This window comes from Corvus cornix, chromosome 1 (genome assembly GCF_000738735.6).
Source record: "Corvus cornix cornix isolate S_Up_H32 chromosome 1, ASM73873v5, whole genome shotgun sequence".
NCBI lineage: Eukaryota > Metazoa > Chordata > Aves > Passeriformes > Corvidae > Corvus > Corvus cornix.
The window spans coordinates 114,962,381-114,983,100 of NC_046332.1; the positions used below are offsets into that span (position 1 = coordinate 114,962,381).

The window sequence follows — 20,720 nt, forward strand, 5'->3', positions numbered from 1 at the left end:
ATAAAAGGTTTTGGGCAGTAACTTGCCCATTGAATAATTCACCATCCCTTGGCAAAAGCTTCGTATTACTACAGCTCTTGCTTGAATCTAGAAAATTATTACCTTTGGAATGCTCAAGTGTTTGTGGCTGCTTGGGGTTTAATTTTCCAGAGAGAACAGCACAGGCTTTGGGCTCTACTGTGAATATCCTGCTGATGTGGATTTTCCTTGTTTGCACCTGATGTGCAATTTTAAATTGCAGGGCCATGCAGATGAAGTGTTTGTCTTGGAGACCCATCCTTTTGATTCCAGGATAATGCTGTCTGCGGGTCACGATGGCAACATCTTCATATGGGACATCACCAAAGGCACAAAAACAAAGCATTATTTTAACATGGTAAGATCTTCTTTAAACACAATTTGTTCTCAACACATGAGCGTGTTCGCTACCAGCTTAAGAGCCACCAACACTCACACCCCCCTGCGCCTTTAGGAAAAAAATAACCAAACAGAGGAACCCTAAACCAGCAAAATTTATGAGTTCATTTTTCTTAGAGCTTTTTACCTTAGAATTTCCTGGTTATTGCAGTTTTTCCATCCTTTGTTACTAAAGATCATTGTTCACCTCAGTTATTTTCCTTGGCTGAGATGAGGTGCCTTCTGAAAGGCTCTGTTTTGGACCATTGTTTCAAGACTCTTGTGGACAGATACTTGCATTTTCCACTGTCTTAAAATTTACAATCTTATTATCCGTTGGCACAGTTGTGCTTGAGGGCTCCGTTTGACAGCTCATTGTTAACACTTTAAATTAGGTTATTTTCTCTGAGACTTTTTTAATCCCTTTTTTTTTCTGGTCAGTCAATAGCAAAGATTTTTTTTTTTTTTTTACATTTTAAGATTCTCTGAGTTTATCTTGAAAGCTGTTTAACAAAATCAATGTATATTAGCTCCAGTTTACTTCAAGCAGTGTGCTGACAGCTAAAAAGCCTCAGAAAAACACATTTATTTATTTATTTTATTCACTGAGCAGTAACTTTTCATACCCTCTAGTGCATCTTTTAAAATTGGTTCAGGACTTAAATTCACATGTCAAAGGGAAAAGAAATATACTGAAGTAAAAAAATTACTTGTGCCTTAATGGAGATATTTAGGGAGATGCATGATTGCTTTTGAGAGAGTAATTAGTTTTTGATGCTTACGGTTTGCTCTGAAAAAAATGGTCAAATAATCTTACATTATTTTTCCTTCAATCCAGATTGAAGGCCAAGGACATGGAGCTGTTTTTGACTGTAAATTTTCACCAGATGGCCAGCATTTTGCATGCACAGATTCTCATGGACATCTGTTGATATTTGGCTTTGGCTGTAGCAGGCCTTATGAAAAGGTAAGTTCAGCTGTTTCTGTGTCAAGTTTCAAACTGAAATTACATTAATTAGTTTAAAAGTTCATATGGAAGAAATATTTTGTGTGGTTACACACAAACATCTAAATATGATGGATTCCTTGATGTCTGTAAATTGTCTTGCTTGTATGATCCTGGCAGAGCAGGAAAAACTAATGTCTCAACATTCCCATGGGAGTAGCTCCTAAAAATGTTCCTAGAGTACAATTTTCATCTTGGAGACAGTGAATTCATGGTAATTGTTCAACCTCAAAAATGCTTCTAATTTCTGCTGGTTTATCTTGCAGTTCTTTAGCTTTTTCTCACTCAAGCCCAAATTCACTACAGTTGATTAAATTAAGCAAAAGTAAATTATTCATCCAACGCCGTGGATTTTGAAATACTAGAAAAATGTGCACAGGATAAATGTTTTGCTTTTTTCGATCTATCAGCCTGCTTCCTTTTTGTTTTGATAAATACACATTTCTTCTTTTCTTCACTTCCCCTCAATTTTTTTCAGGTTGCAATGGTAGTTCCACGTGTGTCATTTTAAAGAATTATTTTTTCCTTGCTCTACGTTCTTAGCTGAAATTGAAACTCGTTCTCTTCATCTTTCCCATCATTGCTGGAAGCAAACATTCTGACTGTGATCTAATATTTATGTAACCATTTTCCTTCAGCCTCATGGACGCTGCAGAAAAAACTTCAGGTGGACATAGATTAAGAAAGAATTCATGATTAAGAAAACTTTGAGAGCTGTTGATGAGCTTTAGCCAAAGATTTCCTTGCAAGGAAACTTCAGGGGCCACTCACGAGTTGGACTTGGTGATCCTTGTGGGTCCCTTTCAACTCTGAATATTCTGTGATTCTGGTAATTGTAGGGGAAAAAAGTAGAATGAGAGAGAAATACTTTGAAATGTAAAACAGTGCTTTCCCTTCAAGTTACTTCAGCTTTTTGTTTTCTGAAAGAATTTTGTTGCCTGCAAAAGCACTATCAGAAGTTGCAGTACTGCAGTGCCCATCCAGGTTAATTGAAGTTACACATAACTCTTCTCATTGGGAACTTGCCCTTTCTTTTACCTTTAAGGAGATTTTAGAGACTTTATTGCTTGTTCTTCTCTGTCCTCCAGCATTTTTTTTTTCAAATTGCTAACATAAGAATAAAATTCCATTTTAGATTCCTGATCAGATGTTCTTCCACACTGACTATCGGCCTCTGATCCGAGACTCCAACAACTATGTGCTGGATGAGCAGACTCAGCAGGCCCCTCACCTCATGCCCCCTCCCTTCTTAGTGGATGTGGATGGAAACCCTCATCCAACAAAATATCAAAGATTGGTGCCTGGAAGAGAGAACTGTGCAGATGAACATTTGATTCCTCAGCTTGGATATGTAGCAACAAGTAAGAACAGAATCATTAAAGCTCAACATTCAGAACTTCACAGTTATACACTAGTTCTTAAGAGGACATCAGCAATTTAAAAACGCTTTTTTTTCACTTGATATTTTGTATTTATGTTCACTAAAGATGCTGGAGGGTCCCACAGTGAATACAATTTAAACGAGCAAAAAGAATCAGTTGTTCAAATGGATGTTGCAGGTCTTTTCTGTGGGCAGTGGCATGCACAAGTTGTGTTTGATTGTACATTCCATAAATGTCTCATTTGGAATAAATAATTGGAATAACTTCATTCATTTGATCTGTTTTATACTTGCAAGGTGATGGAGAAGTTGTTGAGCAGGTGATTGGCCAGCAGACGGTTGACCAGGATGAGCCAGGCTTGGAGCCCAGCATTCTGGATGGGATGATCAGACAGCTACAGCTGGAACAGGATCAGAGAACTGGAGCTGATCAAGAATCTGCTCCAAGTGGCCCCCAAAATGGGGAGGGAACACCCAGGAGAGGTTAGGACTGCTGATAAATTGTTCAGTAATTGTTCTGTTTCCATTTTTATTGTGCTGTGTGAAATACTGAAATGGGTTTTAACTCTAATGTTGTTTAGGGGACTAAGATTCCTGTAACTTTGTGGTATCTTGTTAAGGTATTTTATTCATTAAAACACTCCTGCTCCTGTGATTAAATTAAAAAGTCTTTCACTTTAAGAGGAAAAGGGCATTAATAACATGCAAAATATATACAATAGAATTTTTTGCAAATATTTGCCAATACAAGTTATTTTTGCATTCCTTACTTTTTGCAAAGTGAGTATTGTGCCATTATTCAAACTGGTTCCCCCTCTTCCTTCTGTACAAATTTAAGCAAGACGCTTTCCTGAGCTGTGTCCTTGTAGGTTTAATTACATAATTATATAACATGGATGAAAAAATTTATATTTTATCCTATAATTAGGTAAATACGTAATATATATTTATTTATATGCTCTCAGCTCTTGGAAGAATGCTTTTTAGAGTCTCACTGGCATCAGAGCTCTCTGAAACAGTGCAGAAAAACCCTTCTGTCACACCACAATTCCTTTCACTGTGAAGTGTTTAGGAAACCACTGAATGTGGCACTCAGTGCTTTGGTCTGGTTGACAGGGTGATCACTGGTCAAATGCTGGATTTTGGAGGTCTTTTCCAGCCTAAATGACTCTGTGCTTCTGTGAAAGTAGTAGCAGAAATCACCATTTTGAAAGTCTCTGTGTAATCTGTGTTTTCTACAAGACAGATAATCCCCCGAAGACTCCAGTCACGTACTTACAACCGCAGAGATAAAAATACGGCAGTTACTCCTTTTTTTTATCTTTAGAGCAAGAAGCAATGAACTTCCAGTTCTCTGCAGCGTGGCAGAAATGTTTTTCTTTGTGTGTTTCAGCTTTCAGGAGGCCGAGTCTGGACATCCAGTCCCCGCCCAACATCGGGCTGCGGCGCAGCGGGCAGGTGGAGGGCGTGCGCCAGATGCACCAGAACGCCCCGCGCAGCCAGATGGCCACCGAGAGGGACCTGCAGGCCTGGAGGCGCAGGGTCGTGGTGCCAGAGATCCCCCCCAGCCTGCTCAGGTCTGTTAGCAGCCTGCAGGGACAGCGCAGCAGCTTGGTTTGTCTAAATTGAGGGCTGTTACACCAAAGGTAGAATGGATGCTGTTGGAACAGTTCAGCGTTGTGGGCAGATGTGCTTAAAAACCCTTAATTGTAAGGTCCGTTCAATGAGAAGAAACGGAAGTTGTCCAGTTAAATGATTCTCCCCTCTTTCAATATTTTAAATCATCTTCCAGGACAGCTAGATCACCTAGATTCTTGCGTTCTCCAAAATAAAAGATGCAGGTTAAATTCATTTCCGTGGAAGAGTTGGGTGAGATTGTGCTTTCTGTGAGACTTTTGGAGGTGATGAGTTACAGCCACTTGAATTGCTAAACCAGTTGCTTTCAAAAGTACTATCAGTATTCATTTGTGGAAAGTAGAATTAGTAACTAAACATCCCTTTTTAAAGGTACAACAATAAATGCTATCACATCTCTGAGGGTTTTAAGAAGCATTCCCAGTGTTGGGAGGTGGAGAGATTGCAAAGGGAAAAATGTGAAATAAAAAGGAGGTTGAAAATGTGGGTTATATTTTGATGTTTGGAAGGAAGACTTTCTTAGCATCCATATTTTTTACTCTTAACCTGGAAATGATAGGATGGTTTAGAATTATTTGAGCAACAATAACATCTGAAATTAGAAATGGAATGGAAGTAGGTGTAAGGAATTTTGAGAGAGATCCCTTAAAGAGACCAGCATTGTCAAAACAGGTGTAGAATGAGATTTTCATGGCTTTCTTGTAGGAAACAGGAAGAATACCGTATTGCAAAAGGGGAAGAAGAGAGAGATCTTTATGCAACAGAGAAGAAAAAGTCATTTGAGTCACTGGAAAAGGTATGTGGCAGCTTCTAGAAAAGTGAGCATTCTCAGGGACAAGTGGTGGTGTAGAAAATAAAAGCAGAGTTCTCTGATATAGTCTTCAAGGACCCTGTTGATTCTTGTGGGACAAGGTTTGATTTATTTTTATGGATACTTAGAATTCTTTTTGCTTTCAGTCTTGCCTGCTTCCATGTGAGGTATCTGACAGTAATTTTTAAAGGCAGGATGGCTTTCAGGCTGTTTTGGTTTGACTGCAGTTAGACACAGCTACTGCAGGTCCTGCTACAGCACTGAGGTGCAAGTGAGAGCATTCAAGGTCCTGCATTTGAGGAATCACAGGCTATAGTGCTGTTTGTTCCCTTGTCACTTTACTTCAGATGACATTGTTTTGTATGGGGAAACTTCTTCAGACTTCCCTCCTTTGAAATGCTTTTTTCATTACCTGTTTTGTGGGAGAGATTGGCAAGAAGCAAAACTTGGTTATTGTGCTGTTTTTATGAGATCGTGGCCTGATCCTCTGTGTCTTGTGGTACAAAACAATTTGATGCAAGAATTCTACTGCATGATCCCCTTTACTGAGGGGAGCTGGGGGATTGAAACGAGATGATCTTTAAGGTCCCTTCCAACTCGAGCCCTTCTCTGATTGTGTAATTGCACATTGTAGTCAGTTAATGTCTTGCTTCTGTAGATACATTCATTTATCAAGTCATGTGAGTGGAGCTGTCACTGTAATTTATAATGAGCAGTTTCTTACAACAACTAATTAATTTGGAACAGCAAATTTAAAACTATTGGCTTACATGGAACTTACTTCTTGTGAAAGGGGGTTTTAACATAATGAGGCTGTTTCAGATTTTGCATTCAGCAGTGCTTTTAGCCACCCTTTACCACTCATAAAAGTTTGCCACATAAATATTTTTATTTAGCCCCTGTTTCACTTCTTTATAAATTAGAGTGACTCTGAGTCTTCATTGATCCAATCGAAGCGTCGACTGCACAGACGGAAATATTCCAACTACCGAACACGGAATAACATTGAGCAGCTGGAGTCTTCTGAGGAGGAGAGGGACAACTGCTTTGGCTTGATAGAGCAGGTAAGTTCTCTTCTGAGTTTGGATTTTGAGCCTGAGCTGCTCAATAAATGAAATTTTGTGTAAATGTGTATTTTCTCTCTTAAAACATGCAAACAAAAAACCCCCACCCCTTCTTTTTCCAGAGAAAGTAATTCTGGAAGCACCATTATTGTTAGCATTTCTCAAACCTGTTATGTTGCTTTAATAAAGACAGTGTTTCCTGTCATTTATAAATGGCTGAACTGGTTTTGCTGAGAATCTTCTAAACCAAATGCACAGCCCAAGGCAATAATGGACAATGCTGAGATTGGTCAGGTGACATTTAGATTTTAGATGTGTTTTGATTTTTTTCTATGGAAATTTTGAAGGCTCTTGCTAACGTGATTCTTCCACAGGGTCTGTTTCTCTAGGCTCAGGGTGATACAGGACTCTGTGGCTAGCAGGAGCTTTTTTGTTGTGTCTGATGGGTTATCAGACTCTCTAAATGGTTGGTAGGACTGCTTGGACTGCCCTTGTCTTGCCTTGCCCACAAGGAAATAATTTTAAAGTGGGAAAGGGAGAAGCGGAAGGAGCAGAGAAGCTTAAGACTTGTTGGACCAGTAACTTTGTTAAGGAAGAATGGTCAACAAAAGGGAGGATGTTTAGGAGGAGATCTTGCAAGTAAGATGAGGAATGGTATTCCTTGGAAATTGGCTCTCCTTTTCTTGCCTCTTAATAAAGAATTTTAGTGTGGCTAAAAACAATCACTCTGATTGATTGAGAAGTTCAGTGAGTATTGTCCATCTGCACAGTGTATGAGCAGGTTTTCGTGAGAGGGCTGTGAGCTTTGTTACTCTGAAAATGACAGTCAGTTGGACTAATTCAAACATTTGAAGCTACAATTGAAATCTCATGGGATTTTCTATTCTTTTTCTTTTTTTTTGCTTGACAACATACAACTTGACACGTGAGCCATGCATCATATTGAGTCATTTCAGTTATGAAAAAACATGTAAAACATTATATTAATGCAAATAAGTTGATGAACAACAACTAAAGTCATAACATATTTTGGTGTATCTCTATTGTTTAGTGTTGCATTTAAATACGTGCATGAGTACTCCAATTAGTACTTGGTCAATCAGTTGATACTAAAGCAAGGGGAAAAAGCCCTCATCTGATTCTAACTTGCATAAGCAATAAAAAAAAAAATCATAGCAGTGACAGAACATCCCCTTGTTGTGTGTGGAGAGATGATGTGATTGTTTTTCTTGATCTATTCCTTTTGCAATGTAAATTCTTCCCTGTCAGTCAGATTTTATGATGTATATTACATGACCTTATTACTTTCATTTCCATTTTAACAACTTTTTACCAAACTTCTTTTTAGTTTGATTATGTGGACATCAGGTTTTTTAGTTTCAGACCCTTAAAAAATCACTGTGTAATTTTAAATTTAGGAAGCTGAAGAAAGTGAGGGCTCTGGTTCATCTGATGAAGAGGAAGAGTGGAGAAGTGACAAGAAAAGCAACAGTAATAGTTCTAGGTAAAGTGAAAAAACACATCCCATAATGATTTTTACTTGAATTTTGACAAAAGTTGTATGAAAGCTCTCTTGTGCTTCAGATGTGATCATATTATAATAATAACAATCATATAAATAATAATCATACAAGGTATAATTCATATCCTTTACTGACACATTGTATTGCTATTTACTGTTCCGTTTCACCAAAACATTCCTATTTTTTAATGTAACTCCAGTTCCCTCTGCTTGTTTTGCCAGATGGCAAAGAGAGATGAGAGTCTGGAATATTTCTGTAGTGTGTTTTGTTCTGGTTTTGGAGGGGTGAGAGATTTCATTTGGGAATTTTTTTTTCCAAAGTTGGTTTTTGGCAATTTTTTGGTTGGGTTTTTTTTTTTTTTTCCTTCCTCTTAGAAAAATTTTTGAAAAAATCTGAATTTTTGGAAGTTTATAGTTTTATGTAGAACTATTTTAGATATTCAGTATGGCTATTTTAGATATTCTTTCAGAATTCTGTAGTACTAGAAATAAAAAATACTCAGAGAGAGAAAGTGGATGTGTAGCCGAGATTTGTATAAGTGTGAAGAATTTAAGCTGTGTTTGGCTTGTGTGTTCCTTAGGGAGGGCTTCTAATGAGTCCAGAATTCCATTGCACAACTTTCTGGAATAAAATGATTGATTTTGGAATTCACCAGAGTTCAGTTGTTTGAAGAAATGTGCTTTGAATTACTGGATTCTCCCAAAAACTCATGTTAAGCTTCAAGTGAAGTAATGCTTACAACAGGTCAAAGTGATTTTGAAGTTACTTTCAAAAACATTTGCTATCTCCTGGTATTTTTCTGAGAGAGTTCAGAATTCTGAAATGGTGACAGCTTGGTTCTGTTTGTGTTTTCCCTGCCCTGTGTGGACAGTGACTCCTCAAGCAGATATTCCGACTGGATCGCGGATGCCGGGATCAACCTGCAGCCCCCCGTGCGGACCTCGCGGAGGAAAGCAGTCAGGTACTGCAGCACCTCCGAGGATGAGGTGTCAGCTGAGAAATCCTCTCCTCCCAAGAGAAGAAGGAGGAAAAGGAGGAAAAAACCCAAACCAAAAAAGCAGGAGGAGGTATAAATTTCATTTTTTTCTGCTCAATCTTTAAGGAATTTCTCTTAGGTTTTAGGTCTCTTCATTAGAAAATGTTAAAACAATAGTTACTCCCATTAGCCAAGGATCTTACTGTCACTACACACAGGGTACATGAAGTTAATTTGAGACCATTCCCAATGTGAGGGATCTGCTGATTTGTAGGGAGGAATCTGCGTTCCAAGTGAAAGCACTTTCATTTTCCAAATCAAATGGGTTCTCAAGGTTGATGATGTTAAAGGGGAAATGTGTTAAATATCAGTACAGAATATCAAACTTTTCCCAAGGGCATGGAGTGATAGGACAAGGGGTGGGAGATGGCTTTAAACTGAAGGAGGGCAGGGTTAGATTAGGTTAGATGAGGAAGGAATTCTTGACTCTGAGGATGGTGAGGCACTGGGACACATTGTCCTCAGAAGTTGTGGCTGCCCCATCCCTGGAAATGTCCAAGGCCGGGTTGGATGGAACTTAGAGCAATCTGGCCTAGTGGAAGGTGTCCCTGCCCGTGGCAGGGGGTAGAACTGGATGATCTTTAATGTCTCTTCCAACCCAAACCATTCTGTGACTCTATAACTTGGTTAAACTGTCTGGTTCTCTACCTGTTATAAATCTTCAGGGGCACAGTCACTGCACTCATGGTAGCCATTTATACTTCGGTTGAATTTTAAATTTTTTTATAAGTTACAATAATTTCTCTTTTTTAAGCTACTCAGTTTTTAAAGTTAATTTCATTATTACCCTTTTCAAGTTACAACAGCTACTGTGAGTTGTTTTCTACCATAAAGGAGCAAACAAATTCTCAAATTCTTTTTTTAAGCCTGGGGTTATTTTGATACATTTGGTATGTTCTTCTCTCCACCCTTTCACTTTCTTCCAAGTAGAATCAATAGTTTCTTGCAGCTTGATAAATTTTTAAGTGGGTATTGAGACTGTCATCTAAATTATAAAACTTTCTGCTGAGACCTGCATAATAATGACTTGCTCACTCAAATCTTCAGATAGGAAAGTTTAGTATTAGAATTACAAATACAGTTACAACTCAAGCAAAGCCTTGGAGGAATTTTGCTGCTACTGCTTGGAAATGCTCTAGATTAGTCCTTTATAAGTTATGCTGTTGTGTGCCAAATCAAAGTGGAATGATTTGTTTTGAATTCATGTGCATTATGTCTGATTTTGTGAAGGCTGATGCTGCAGCACAACCATTAAACTTGGAGCTGTCCTATGACTGGCACCCTCCAGTTTGGATCACGGACACGGCTCTCCGAAGGTCCCCATTTGTCCCTCAGATGGGTGATGAGGTAGGAACATGGATTAAAATCTTCCCGTGCTTGTGATTATTATAATTGCTAAATACAGGAAAACATTCACTGCTTGGGGCTTGCTGGGGTATTTTTTAGGTGATATATTTCCGACAAGGGCACGAAGCTTACATTGAAGCAGTGAGAAGAAATAACATTTATGAACTGAATCCACACAAGGAGCCATGGAGAAAAGTGGTGCTTAGGGTAGGTCTGCACTAAGGGTTCTGTGGGGTCAATACAGAGACTGTGACTGAGGACTTTTACTACACTGTTTGGAAAACATGGATTTGTGAGGTTACTACTATTTCCCTATGGGGAAAGTGTCTGCAATTACCAGATTGTCTTCAGAGTTTTCTGTGGGAGGACCAAATTAAATAGCTGTGTGAAAATCCTAAGGCTAACACAGTGTCTTCCATTGAAATCTCAAGTCTAATTCCAGTATTTTGCATGTGGGTACAATTGGTTAATTCATGTTAAACTCATAGTTCTGTGCATGGTCCCTGAGATAAAACCTGCTGAAGCTGTTTGTTCTTACCCTGTAGGATCAGGAATTGGTAAAAATTGTTGGAATTAGATATGAAGTTGGTCCTCCCACGTTGTGTTGCCTCAAGCTTGCCTTTATAGATCACGCCACTGGAAAACACACAGACAAATCATTTTCCATCAGGTATGTGCAGTTTTTTTAGTTTCTTGAAAAGTATTTAAGAATATACTTCTCTTTAATGTTCCTAAAGCCCTGAGGCACACGTGAATGATGATTTTTTTTTTATCCAGGTACCACGACATGCCCGATGTTATCGACTTCCTTATCTTACGCCAGTTCTATGATGAAGCGCGGCAGAGGAACTGGCAGGCCTGTAAGTGTTTGCTGAGTGTTGAACTGAACAGTTTTGAAATCACAAGTGTGTCCTTGTTTGTCCTAATTGCTACATGTGCTGTTTGTAGGGTCAGAGAGTTCTCTGGTAGGCAAGAGGTAGAAGTTTGAACCGTGGAGGGACTGCAGTAGATGTAAATACAGTCACCAAAATACGTGTCAAGACTGTTCTGTTCCCTTTTTTAATTTTAAAACTAAATAACAGACTTACATGTCAGTAGGTCTAGAACTTTAATTATGGAGAGAAATCAAGCAGTACATTTATCAGAAGTTTTTCTGATTTCCTGTGGCAGCCCCACGGTTAAATACTTCTCTCAGCAGAATGTCTGTGTTTGCTGCAGCTGACAGGTTCCGCTCCATTATTGATGATGCCTGGTGGTTTGGGACAGTGCTGGGTCAGGAACCTTATCAGCCTCAGTATCCAGACAGTCACTTCCAGTGTTACAGTGTCAAGTAAGTACAAAAAGATTTTATTTCCAATGTTATTAGTGTGTCTCTGCTCTCACACAACTGCCTTATTGCTATGAGAATGTATAAATTGTGCACTTAAATTATTTTACTGGTTGTGGTGTCACTTACTGCTTTTAATTTGCTCTTGTAGCACAGTGTGAATGTAATAACTTGTGGCAACTTGTTAATGAGTGGTAATATGGTAAAAGAAGTTGACCTCTTCACATTTCCTGTACTGACTAATGCTGGGTCTTTCACACAAAGCAAGCAATGTAGATTTCTGTGAACATTAATTATCGGTCTGCACTGATATTTGGTTTGGGAATGTTGAATCTCCTCTGTGGTTGCTGACATCAAGGTCCTTATGCCTCAAGTCCTCACACTTTGGTCTTGCACATTGTGCACCCTTTTTGATACCAACAAAGAGGCCTTCACACAAAGGAGAGGAATGGTAAGCAAAGATATCTCTGAACTTCAGTGTTCAGACTCAGGGTATTGACCTTGTCCTGCCCTGTCCAAGCTGTCTGGAATAGAACCACAGAATAGTTTGGGTTGGAAGGGACATTGAAGGTCACCCAGTGCCACCCTCTGCAGTAGGCAGGGATACATTCCACTATCCCAGTGTGCTCCAAGCCCTGTCTAACCTGGCCTTGGACACTTCCAGGGATCCAGGGACAGCCACAGCTTCTCTGGGCAACTTGTGCCAGAGCCTTACCACCCTCAGAGTCAAGAATTCCTTCCTAGTATCTAATCTAACCCTTCCCTCCTGCAGCTTAAGGCCATTCCCCCTTGTCCTTCACTCCATGCCCTTGTGAAGGTCCCTCTCCAGCCTTCTTGTCACCTCCTTTAGGCCCTGAAAGGACACTTTCGGAATTTTGCTTGGTTTGGATTCCCCCAGTGAGGGAGGACTGTAAGGAGAATAAACAGTGAATATTTAATATTCCTCTTCCCGTCATGCCCAGAGATAGTTCCCATGTCTTTTATGGTACATTTAATAGTCACAGTTTTATTGTTGGAGGACTTTGTAATTTCTTTTTCACTCAAAGGCTTTTGAACCTGTTGCTCACCACAAAGAAGGGAAATTTTATAGCTACTAGACAATCCAGTGAGACTGCCAAGATTGTGTTATGTTTTAGTTCCTTGTCTCATCTACTTGTCTTTTCTCTCAATGATTTTCCTTGGTGGGAAGGTGGAAGTTAACTCCCAGATTGAAATTCTTGCCTGTTACCTTCCCTTCCATATTCCATCCATTCCATGTGTTTTGTTGTGTACAGTTGTTCCTTAGGAGCAAGTTCAGATGGGCTTTGGTTTTTTCTTGGCCAGTTCCAAATCAAGTTTTCAGTTAGGAATAAAAGCCTGGTGCCAATTTCCTGGGCTCCTTTCTTCTGTAAGACCTAAAGGATATTTCAATATTTAAGTGCACGAGCCTTTAACAGAAAAGTCTAGAGCTGCTTTGAAGTGAGCAGGGAGGGAATGCTGTGTTCCTTAAGATCCCTCTCCAAAGGGACTTAATTCTACCTGGCCTCAAAACAGCTCTTGTAGAGCAGAGTCTTCAGATATGTGTATAAAAACATCCGGAGTGTTTGGCAGCTGTATTTAGGTTTTGTGACTTGGCTGGGTCTGTTGCTCTTCTTGTCACATTTACCTCAATTTATCACTGTTACTGTTGTATAGAAAATAAATGAGTTGAAGATAATTTTCATTTTTTTTGTTATTTTATTGGCCAGAAAATAACAGGTGTTTGTGTAGAAGCAGCTTGATGTATTATGAAATTGTATTACCTGGATGAATGGTCCTTAAGCAGAACCAAGTTGGCCTTAAGCTGTACTAAACTCTTGATAAAGTCTTACATGCAAAATTATGAATTAGTATATCTATTTGTGAATATCAACAACTTGGGAAGTATTGTAGAATAACTGGGGAGGAGAGCTGAACAGATGAACCTCTAGGACTCTCTTTGTTCATAAAGATGAAATAGGCTTGAATGATCAAAGTTTTCCTAAGTCATTTAGAAATCCAAAACAATGGAGAGCTGCTCTTGCCAGAGCAGAGGTTTAGTTTTAAAATACTCTGAGCATGATCATTTCAGTTACCAGTTGGTTTGAAATAAACACACAGGAAGCATTAGCCCAAGTATCTGAGTTTATTAAGGCATCAGAAGTAGACCCAGGAATTTGGGGAACTCTGACAGGAAACTGCTGGCAAAGCTCTGGAGGGAAATGGGTGAACTGCAGCCTGATCTATTTGTTTCTGGTATGTGCCTCTAATAAAGAACAATAATAAAATAATGATCAGCTGTTCCAGTCAGACATATCTTACCTTGGAAATAGAGAAATTCATTTGTGTTTTATGGGTTTTTAAAAACATGTAAAAATCTGCCCAAATGTGGTGGGTTTTGGAGGTATCTCAAAATGATGTTTACACCTAATAATTAAGTATCAGAGGGAATATAGAGATATATCAATAGCAAACTTGTGTTTGCTTTTGCTTTGTCCTGGACCTTAATTAACTGCAGTTTCTTCATTTTATATTTATCCTTTTCTTTGTCTTAATGTCCTCTGCTTTATAAATTGAAATGCTAACGTATGAAATGCCTCACTTATGTTTTCCCTTAAGCCATGGACTTGCAGAACTCCTGTTGTGATTAGCAAAAAAATCTCCTATATTCTTCTCTAATCTTCCCCTTGATGTTATCTCGCTTTTCCAAGTGTGCATCTTATTTTTCTTCTTCATCTTGATACAGGCTTTGTAAAATTGATCTATGTATTGGGTAAGTTGCATACAGCCAAAATCAGGAGCACAATTTTAATCTGAAATTGATTATGAAGAATGTTTCCATTTTGCTGATGGCAAAGCAGTGCTTTTGTTCATGTACATGTTTATACAGTGTATTTTGTCAATACCTACAAATAGCTGCAGTTTAAATGTGCTTGGAGGGAGCACTTGTGAGTCAAGGAACTTTAAATTATTCTTTCATTTTTTTACTTGGTGAATCAGATGGGACAATGGTGAAATTGAAAAGCTGAGCCCGTGGGACATGGAACCAGTCCCTGATAATGGTAGGTAGAAACCCTTTAATAAAACAGCTGAATGTGCTTTTCCCTCTTTCCAGTTCCTTTGTTTCATGCAGGTAGTGGACCTCAGGTGATTCCTGTCTTAAGGACAGTATTGAATCAGATTTAGTAAAATAGTTTGAATATACCTGTATTTTTTCCTTTTGCATCTTCCAGAGCAATTTGGGGAAAAAAAAACAAACAAACAAAACTTTCAATGTGTAACTCTGATTTACGGAATAAAATCTGCTACTTCCAAATGTCAGCTTTCAAAAATAATCTCAATTTTCAAACTATGAATTTGTTGTAGTACATTATAATACAAGGGGGTGCAAGAAGAATATATATAAAATAATTTCCAGTCAGCAAATCCTTACTGCACATCATTTAAAACCAACAATTATAAAGTTTCCTGGTCAAATCCAAATTATCTGTAAATGAAACAGCTGGATTCCTGGTTTGTCTTACCAATTCACTTTTCCAGTGCTTGTCGGTACTAGCTGGGAGGGGGGAAGGAAATTCTGGGAGATACTGAGAGAGCAGTTACTGAATAAGCTGTCAAAAAGATAATAGATTTAATTCAAAAGTGCAGAAAAGCAGAATTTAGAAAAATTTGCTGTTTGTATCCATTTTGTGTAATATTTTGTTCCCACAGCCTTAGCGTTAAACTGTACTTCAAGGCAAGGATTACTTTTGTCAGTTACCAGCATAGAATTATGTAAAAAGTGTGAGTGCTCAACAATTCATCTTGTTTTCACTTCTTCCCCAATTTGTCCTCTTCAGTTGATCAACCTGAAGAATTAGGAGCGAGTGTCTCTGTGACTTTGGAAGAGGTGGAGAAGCTCCTGTACAAACCCCAGGAAGGGGAGTGGGGGATGAAATCCCGTGATGAGGCCTGTGAACGGATTATCCGTGGGATTGATCAGCTCATGACTCTTGGTGAGTGTGATTTGAGCATCAGGTAGTTTCCTCCTGGTGTTACATTTATAAACGGATCCTGGAATATCGCTGGCATCCTTTAAAAAATTCCCTGTGATAAAGTACCAAAGCAGTTATATGTTATTCTGTGCAGTTCTTTGTGGTGAGATCTTTATAATTTTATTTATGATTGGTTTTATAACACTCAGCTCATTTGTCATGTGCCTGCAAGCTTTGAAATAGAATCACAGAAGGGGTTGGGTTGGAGGGACCTTAAAGCTCATCCAGTGCCACCCCTGCCATGGCAGGGACACCTCCCACTGTCCCAGGCTGCTCCAAGCCCCAATGTCCAGCCTGGCCTTGGGCACTGCCAGGGATCCAGGGGCAGCCCCAGCTGCTCTGGGCACCCTGTGCCAGGGCCTGCCCACCCTGCCAGGGAACAATTCCTGCCCAAGATCCCATCCAGCCCTGCTCACTGTCTGTTTGAAGCCATTCCCTGGCTCCTGTCCCTCCAGCCCTTGGGAATTCTCTTTCCATGTTTCCTGTCAGCTCCTTCAGGCACTGGAAGACCAAAAATAAGGTCAAACAGTAAAATTTTGTTCTTCTTGCTGTTTTTGCCAGACATGTCAGCAGCTTTTGCTGGCCCAGTGGACCTGTGCACGTACCCCAAGTACTGCACGGTGATCGCGTATCCCACGGACCTCAACACCATCCGCACCAGGCTGGCCAACAGATTCTACAGGTCAGTGCTGCCTCAGGAGCAAGGCAGAAACTCATTTTGGCACTCTTTTCAGAATTACAGTAAGCCCTGACATTCTTTCTTTGAGAAATCTGCTGTTTGAAATCACCAAATATTAAAAAAAATAGTCTGAAGTCACTTCAGTGCTGATGACAATTCAGATTTTGAAGGGCTGTCCTTCAGTTACTTTGAACTTGAAGAAGGTTAAGCTCTTGCTGTTTTCAGAAATGAGCTTAAACAGGAGAGGTGAAATGTTAAGTATTAGGAGTAGCATTTATTAAATGATAAAAACTTATAGAAGAGAAAGAGGGAGGAGTGTAGTGATGACAGAGTTCTGGTTTGCTGGGTGTGCTGGTCATCCATAGCTTGAAAATATATTTAAGTATATTCTTCATCTGGACTTGCATTCACTGTGTCTGTAAATACAGTGAAGAGTCATTAACAGTGATTTTTCTCCTGTATAAGATGGAAAAAATGTCTTGGGAAACAATTGGAAATTCTGTAGGTGAAGAACTGCAGACTTGGGGCATCCCTACTTCACAGGTATAAGGAATTGGAAAAATGAATTGTAAAAAAAAGACCCCAAAATTACATGTTTGTGCCTGCTCATTTCTATCAAGTTATCATTTCAGTTTGTAGCTGTTCCTCAAATCTTGTCATTTTACAGAGGGCACTGCTTTGAGTAGTTAGTTGGCCTCAAAGCAGGGTCTGAGGGAAGACAGAAAGGGACATCGTAGCTGATATGTCTTTAAAAATGTAATTACACAAAGCTTCTTGTCACTCCTTTTTAATTGCTTGTGCTTTGTATTTATTAATTAAAAGTTCCTCAGATATGACTCGTGTTCCATTTCTCAGGGCTTTGCAACAAGCAGCTTCTGATATTTCCAGAAGAAATGTGATAATTTAGAGTAGTGGTTAAATAATACTTCCCCCCCCTTTTGAATAAGTCAAATATAAGCTTTTTAAAAATGCTTGTGTTCTTAAAGATTCCAGGAAATCTATGCTCCCTGGGATAATTTCAGTGGTATTTTATGATTTAGTGGTAACAGGTGCTAGTGCTTGCTTGGCCAGCTGTATTAACTGAGTTTATATCACAAGCTGTCTGAGGATGAATTATCAAAAATGAATTTGGAAATTAGTGATGAAAGATGTGCATTGTTGGGTTTGCTTCCTTGGAGTTTCCATGTGAAGGAAAAGTTTGAGACTGCTCTAAAGGGACATAAAACAAAAGACATCTAAATCTAATATGGACAGAAAATTACGAAGATAAAATTTTTGCTAGTTTTCAGCTTTTCTTTAGTATTAAAGATGCAATGTTTTCTAATTTGAAGGAGAATCTCAGCATTGGTTTGGGAAGTCAGATACATTGAAAGCAATGCCAGAACCTTCAATGAGCCTGGGAGTGCTATTGCCAGAGCTGCAAAAAAAATCACCACCCAGCTCTTAAAGTTTATCAAGTAAGTGGCATTTTAATCTAAATAGTGCTTGAATCCTTGTGCTTTTGCACAGTGGGAGAGTAAAAACAGCTCAATATCCCTTTGTGGCGAGCCCTGCTTTGACTGTTTTCAGTGCACTGTAAGGACAGGTGTAGAATTCTAGCTGAGTGTTACCTTGAAAACTGAAATGTTCAGCTTAGAGGCATTTTGACTTTTTCCCTGGTATTTTTTTGTCCCAAAATACCACTTGATATTGAGCATGTTGAGTAGCTCAGCCTGTAAAAAGTAACTTCTGTCCTGTCCTGTGTAGAAGTTCTTGTTGTAGCTTCTCTGACTGAATTGAAAGGTTAAAATAAACTGAGAGGTTTATTTTGAAAGTGAGTGTGAGCAGCCTTCCTGCACCTGGGTAGCCCCTTTCAAATCCCTAATCCTGATTTTTATATTCCATTTCATACTTAGTTACTGTCTTCCCTTTTATATGTAGCACTTGGTTGTGGCTGAGTTTAATTTAGGAAACAACAGCTCTGCTTTTGCTATTCCAGTAACAGAGATTTAATTGCATTGCAGTGACCAGGACTGTACAAACATTTTTGAATTATGTAGCACAACAGATGATGAACAAGATTGTCATGATGCTGATCTGGTAAGTTGGGGTTTTTTGTAAAAAATTCCAGTAATTTATGGTGGTAAGAAGATACCACCAAACTTCAAATATTGTTGGTAAAATTGCTGAGTTATTTACATAGCTAGTACAAACATGGACTATATTAAGAAGCTTTTATGAACGTTTTATGTCATTTATTATCAGTGAATTGCATTACTGATAATATTTAGTCACTGAAGTTGAAAGCTGTTGGGTAATTGCAATTCTGATTGTGGTTTTTCCTTTTCTCAAACCACTGAACATTCCAGACTCCCAACTCTTGTCCTTCTCTAGGATATTGCTTGCCAAGTCTCCCAGATGCTGTGTTATATTTTTTCTATGCTCATCTTCTGTCTTATTGAAAGAATTGAGCAGAAAATGTAATTTTACCAGTGTTAAATCTAAGGATACTTTTAGCCCCCATCACCTGTTTTTTTTAAGATCATTGGTTTTTATTTTGTGCAGGATGATGAAAAATGTGTTCCAAGAACATCATACAGAAGAAGAAAAGTGAGTTGGCCAGTCTTTACTTTATAACCCAAATTAGGTGGAATTTTTTCTTGCTGTATTTCAGGAATGCTTTTCCTAACTTTTTTTTTCCCCCAAGGGACGGGGCTTTAAAAGAGGAAAAAGCCTGAAAAGTGGCTATGATGAAAACTGTTGGAAGAAGCAGTGCATGGAACTGGTGAATTTAATTTTCCAGTGTGAGGATTCTGAACCTTTCAGGCAGCCAGTTGATTTGGATCAATATCCGGTAAGTTCTTCTTAGTAACATTGATAGATTCTTTTTTCTTGCTGTCTTACTGTGCCTTGTAGGGAAATAATTTTACATAAATCTGTATTTTCTTAATTAAAGTTTCTTTAAATATGTTTACTGAGCCTGAGCTATGAGTTAGATTTATTTCCCTCTCTTTCAGTTGTTCATGGTATTCTTCCTTCTCTTTTTTTCTCTAAAACCCCAACAAACTTAATTTAAAGGAAAAAAAACTTCTTTACAGCGCATAACTTTTCCTGGTGACTTCACATTTTGAGTCTCACTTCAGGCTTTAAAAACATCTTGAGGTTCTCTAAAAAAAAAAAAAAACCATGAACAGGAGAGAAAAAAAGATCAAGGTGTTTTGATGGGGTTTGATTTGGGGTTTTTTTTGTGGTTGTTGTGTTTTGGGGTTTTTTTGGCTGTTTTTTATACCAGGTCTGTTGTTTCTCTTGATAAAATCCATGGGATAATGAAAAGGAGATTTTAAATCAACCAGTGTCAGCAAAAGTGTTGCTTTCTGCCGTGGTGCTTCTCTTTCCACTGCCGGTGAAGATAATTTGTGTAATTTTAGCTATTCCTAAATGACAGAAATAAAATTCAGAAGTGTTTTTTTGCTTTATACTTTTCACAGAAGTCTTTTTTTCATATGTTTTTTTATAGGATTACAGGCATATTATAGACACTCCAATGGATTTTGGTACAGTGAAGGAAACTCTGGAAGCTGGAAACTATGACACTCCAATGGAACTGTGCAAAGATATAAGATTGATATTTAGCAATGCAAAATCTTACACTCCAAACAAAAAGTCAAAGGTAGCTGTTAATAGTTGGGGGTTTATGAATGTCTTAATGAAATTAAATTTTACTTTGCAATTTGTTTATCAGTACTTTTGGTAAAGCTGCTGGTTCGGTAGATAGTGAGGAGAAATATGACAAAAATATTTAGTATGATCATTTCCTGTTTATTTAGTGTGCCATAGGACTGCCTGTCTTTTCCTATTGCTTTTCTGTACAGTTTTTAATATTACAACTGTTAGTCTTGGCTCAAAGGCTCTGTTTTTAATATAAACCACTTCATTACCTAGATTTATAGTATGACCTTGAGATTGTCAGCCCTGTTTGAAGAGAAAATCAGAAGAATTGTTTCAGATTTCAAAAATGGTCAGAAACAGAATGAAAAGCTACGGAGAAACCAGAGGTACACGAGAAGATTTAATAATCAAAGCTCAGTGCAGCAGCCCACCAAAATGCTCAGGTAACTAAATTAGGAATGTATAAAGATCTATCTCAGCTGACTGATACTCATATTGACTCTCACAGTAGGTCTGTGAAGAGGGGAACAATTGGTTTTTTAAATGGTTTGTAACCCCAGTGAGACTTTATAATTCTCATGCTGTAGGAACAATATGTTAAAAAAAAAATAGGGGCTTTTTTGTAGTATAAAACTGAGAAATAGGAAGAGACAGAAGAGTAGAAAAGGTTGGGGTTTTTTTAATAGTTGAGTCAGAAAATAAATGTTTAACTGAAATAATGAGGAATGAAACAAAGATTTACTTGCTGGATATATCACAAAGATGAAAATCTGCATAAAATACATATTTTGTCACATACAGAATAAAGTCAGTCTGTGGAATTTCTAGAAATTGTC

General features: G+C 38.4%; 1 protein-coding gene across 2 annotated transcripts in view; it reads left to right on the forward strand.

The window, feature by feature from the left end:
* Positions 1–20,720, forward strand: part of BRWD1 (bromodomain and WD repeat domain containing 1) — a 42,811-nt gene that overhangs the window by 12,204 nt on the left and 9,887 nt on the right. For both annotated transcript variants that reach the window (XM_039553357.1, XM_039553361.1), the window contains exons 15-37: positions 242–376; positions 1,235–1,363; positions 2,538–2,763; positions 3,081–3,266; positions 4,177–4,360; positions 5,124–5,214; positions 6,153–6,293; positions 7,712–7,797; positions 8,688–8,883; positions 10,083–10,199; positions 10,299–10,406; positions 10,745–10,869; positions 10,977–11,059; positions 11,418–11,529; positions 14,524–14,585; positions 15,363–15,518; positions 16,119–16,239; positions 17,568–17,693; positions 18,240–18,315; positions 18,781–18,825; positions 18,923–19,069; positions 19,733–19,885; positions 20,158–20,327. In XM_039553357.1, coding sequence (XP_039409291.1) covers positions 242–376; positions 1,235–1,363; positions 2,538–2,763; positions 3,081–3,266; positions 4,177–4,360; positions 5,124–5,214; positions 6,153–6,293; positions 7,712–7,797; positions 8,688–8,883; positions 10,083–10,199; positions 10,299–10,406; positions 10,745–10,869; positions 10,977–11,059; positions 11,418–11,529; positions 14,524–14,585; positions 15,363–15,518; positions 16,119–16,239; positions 17,568–17,693; positions 18,240–18,315; positions 18,781–18,825; positions 18,923–19,069; positions 19,733–19,885; positions 20,158–20,327 — 2,975 coding nt within the window. The remainder of the gene's footprint in view (positions 1–241; positions 377–1,234; positions 1,364–2,537; positions 2,764–3,080; positions 3,267–4,176; positions 4,361–5,123; positions 5,215–6,152; positions 6,294–7,711; positions 7,798–8,687; positions 8,884–10,082; positions 10,200–10,298; positions 10,407–10,744; positions 10,870–10,976; positions 11,060–11,417; positions 11,530–14,523; positions 14,586–15,362; positions 15,519–16,118; positions 16,240–17,567; positions 17,694–18,239; positions 18,316–18,780; positions 18,826–18,922; positions 19,070–19,732; positions 19,886–20,157; positions 20,328–20,720) is intronic.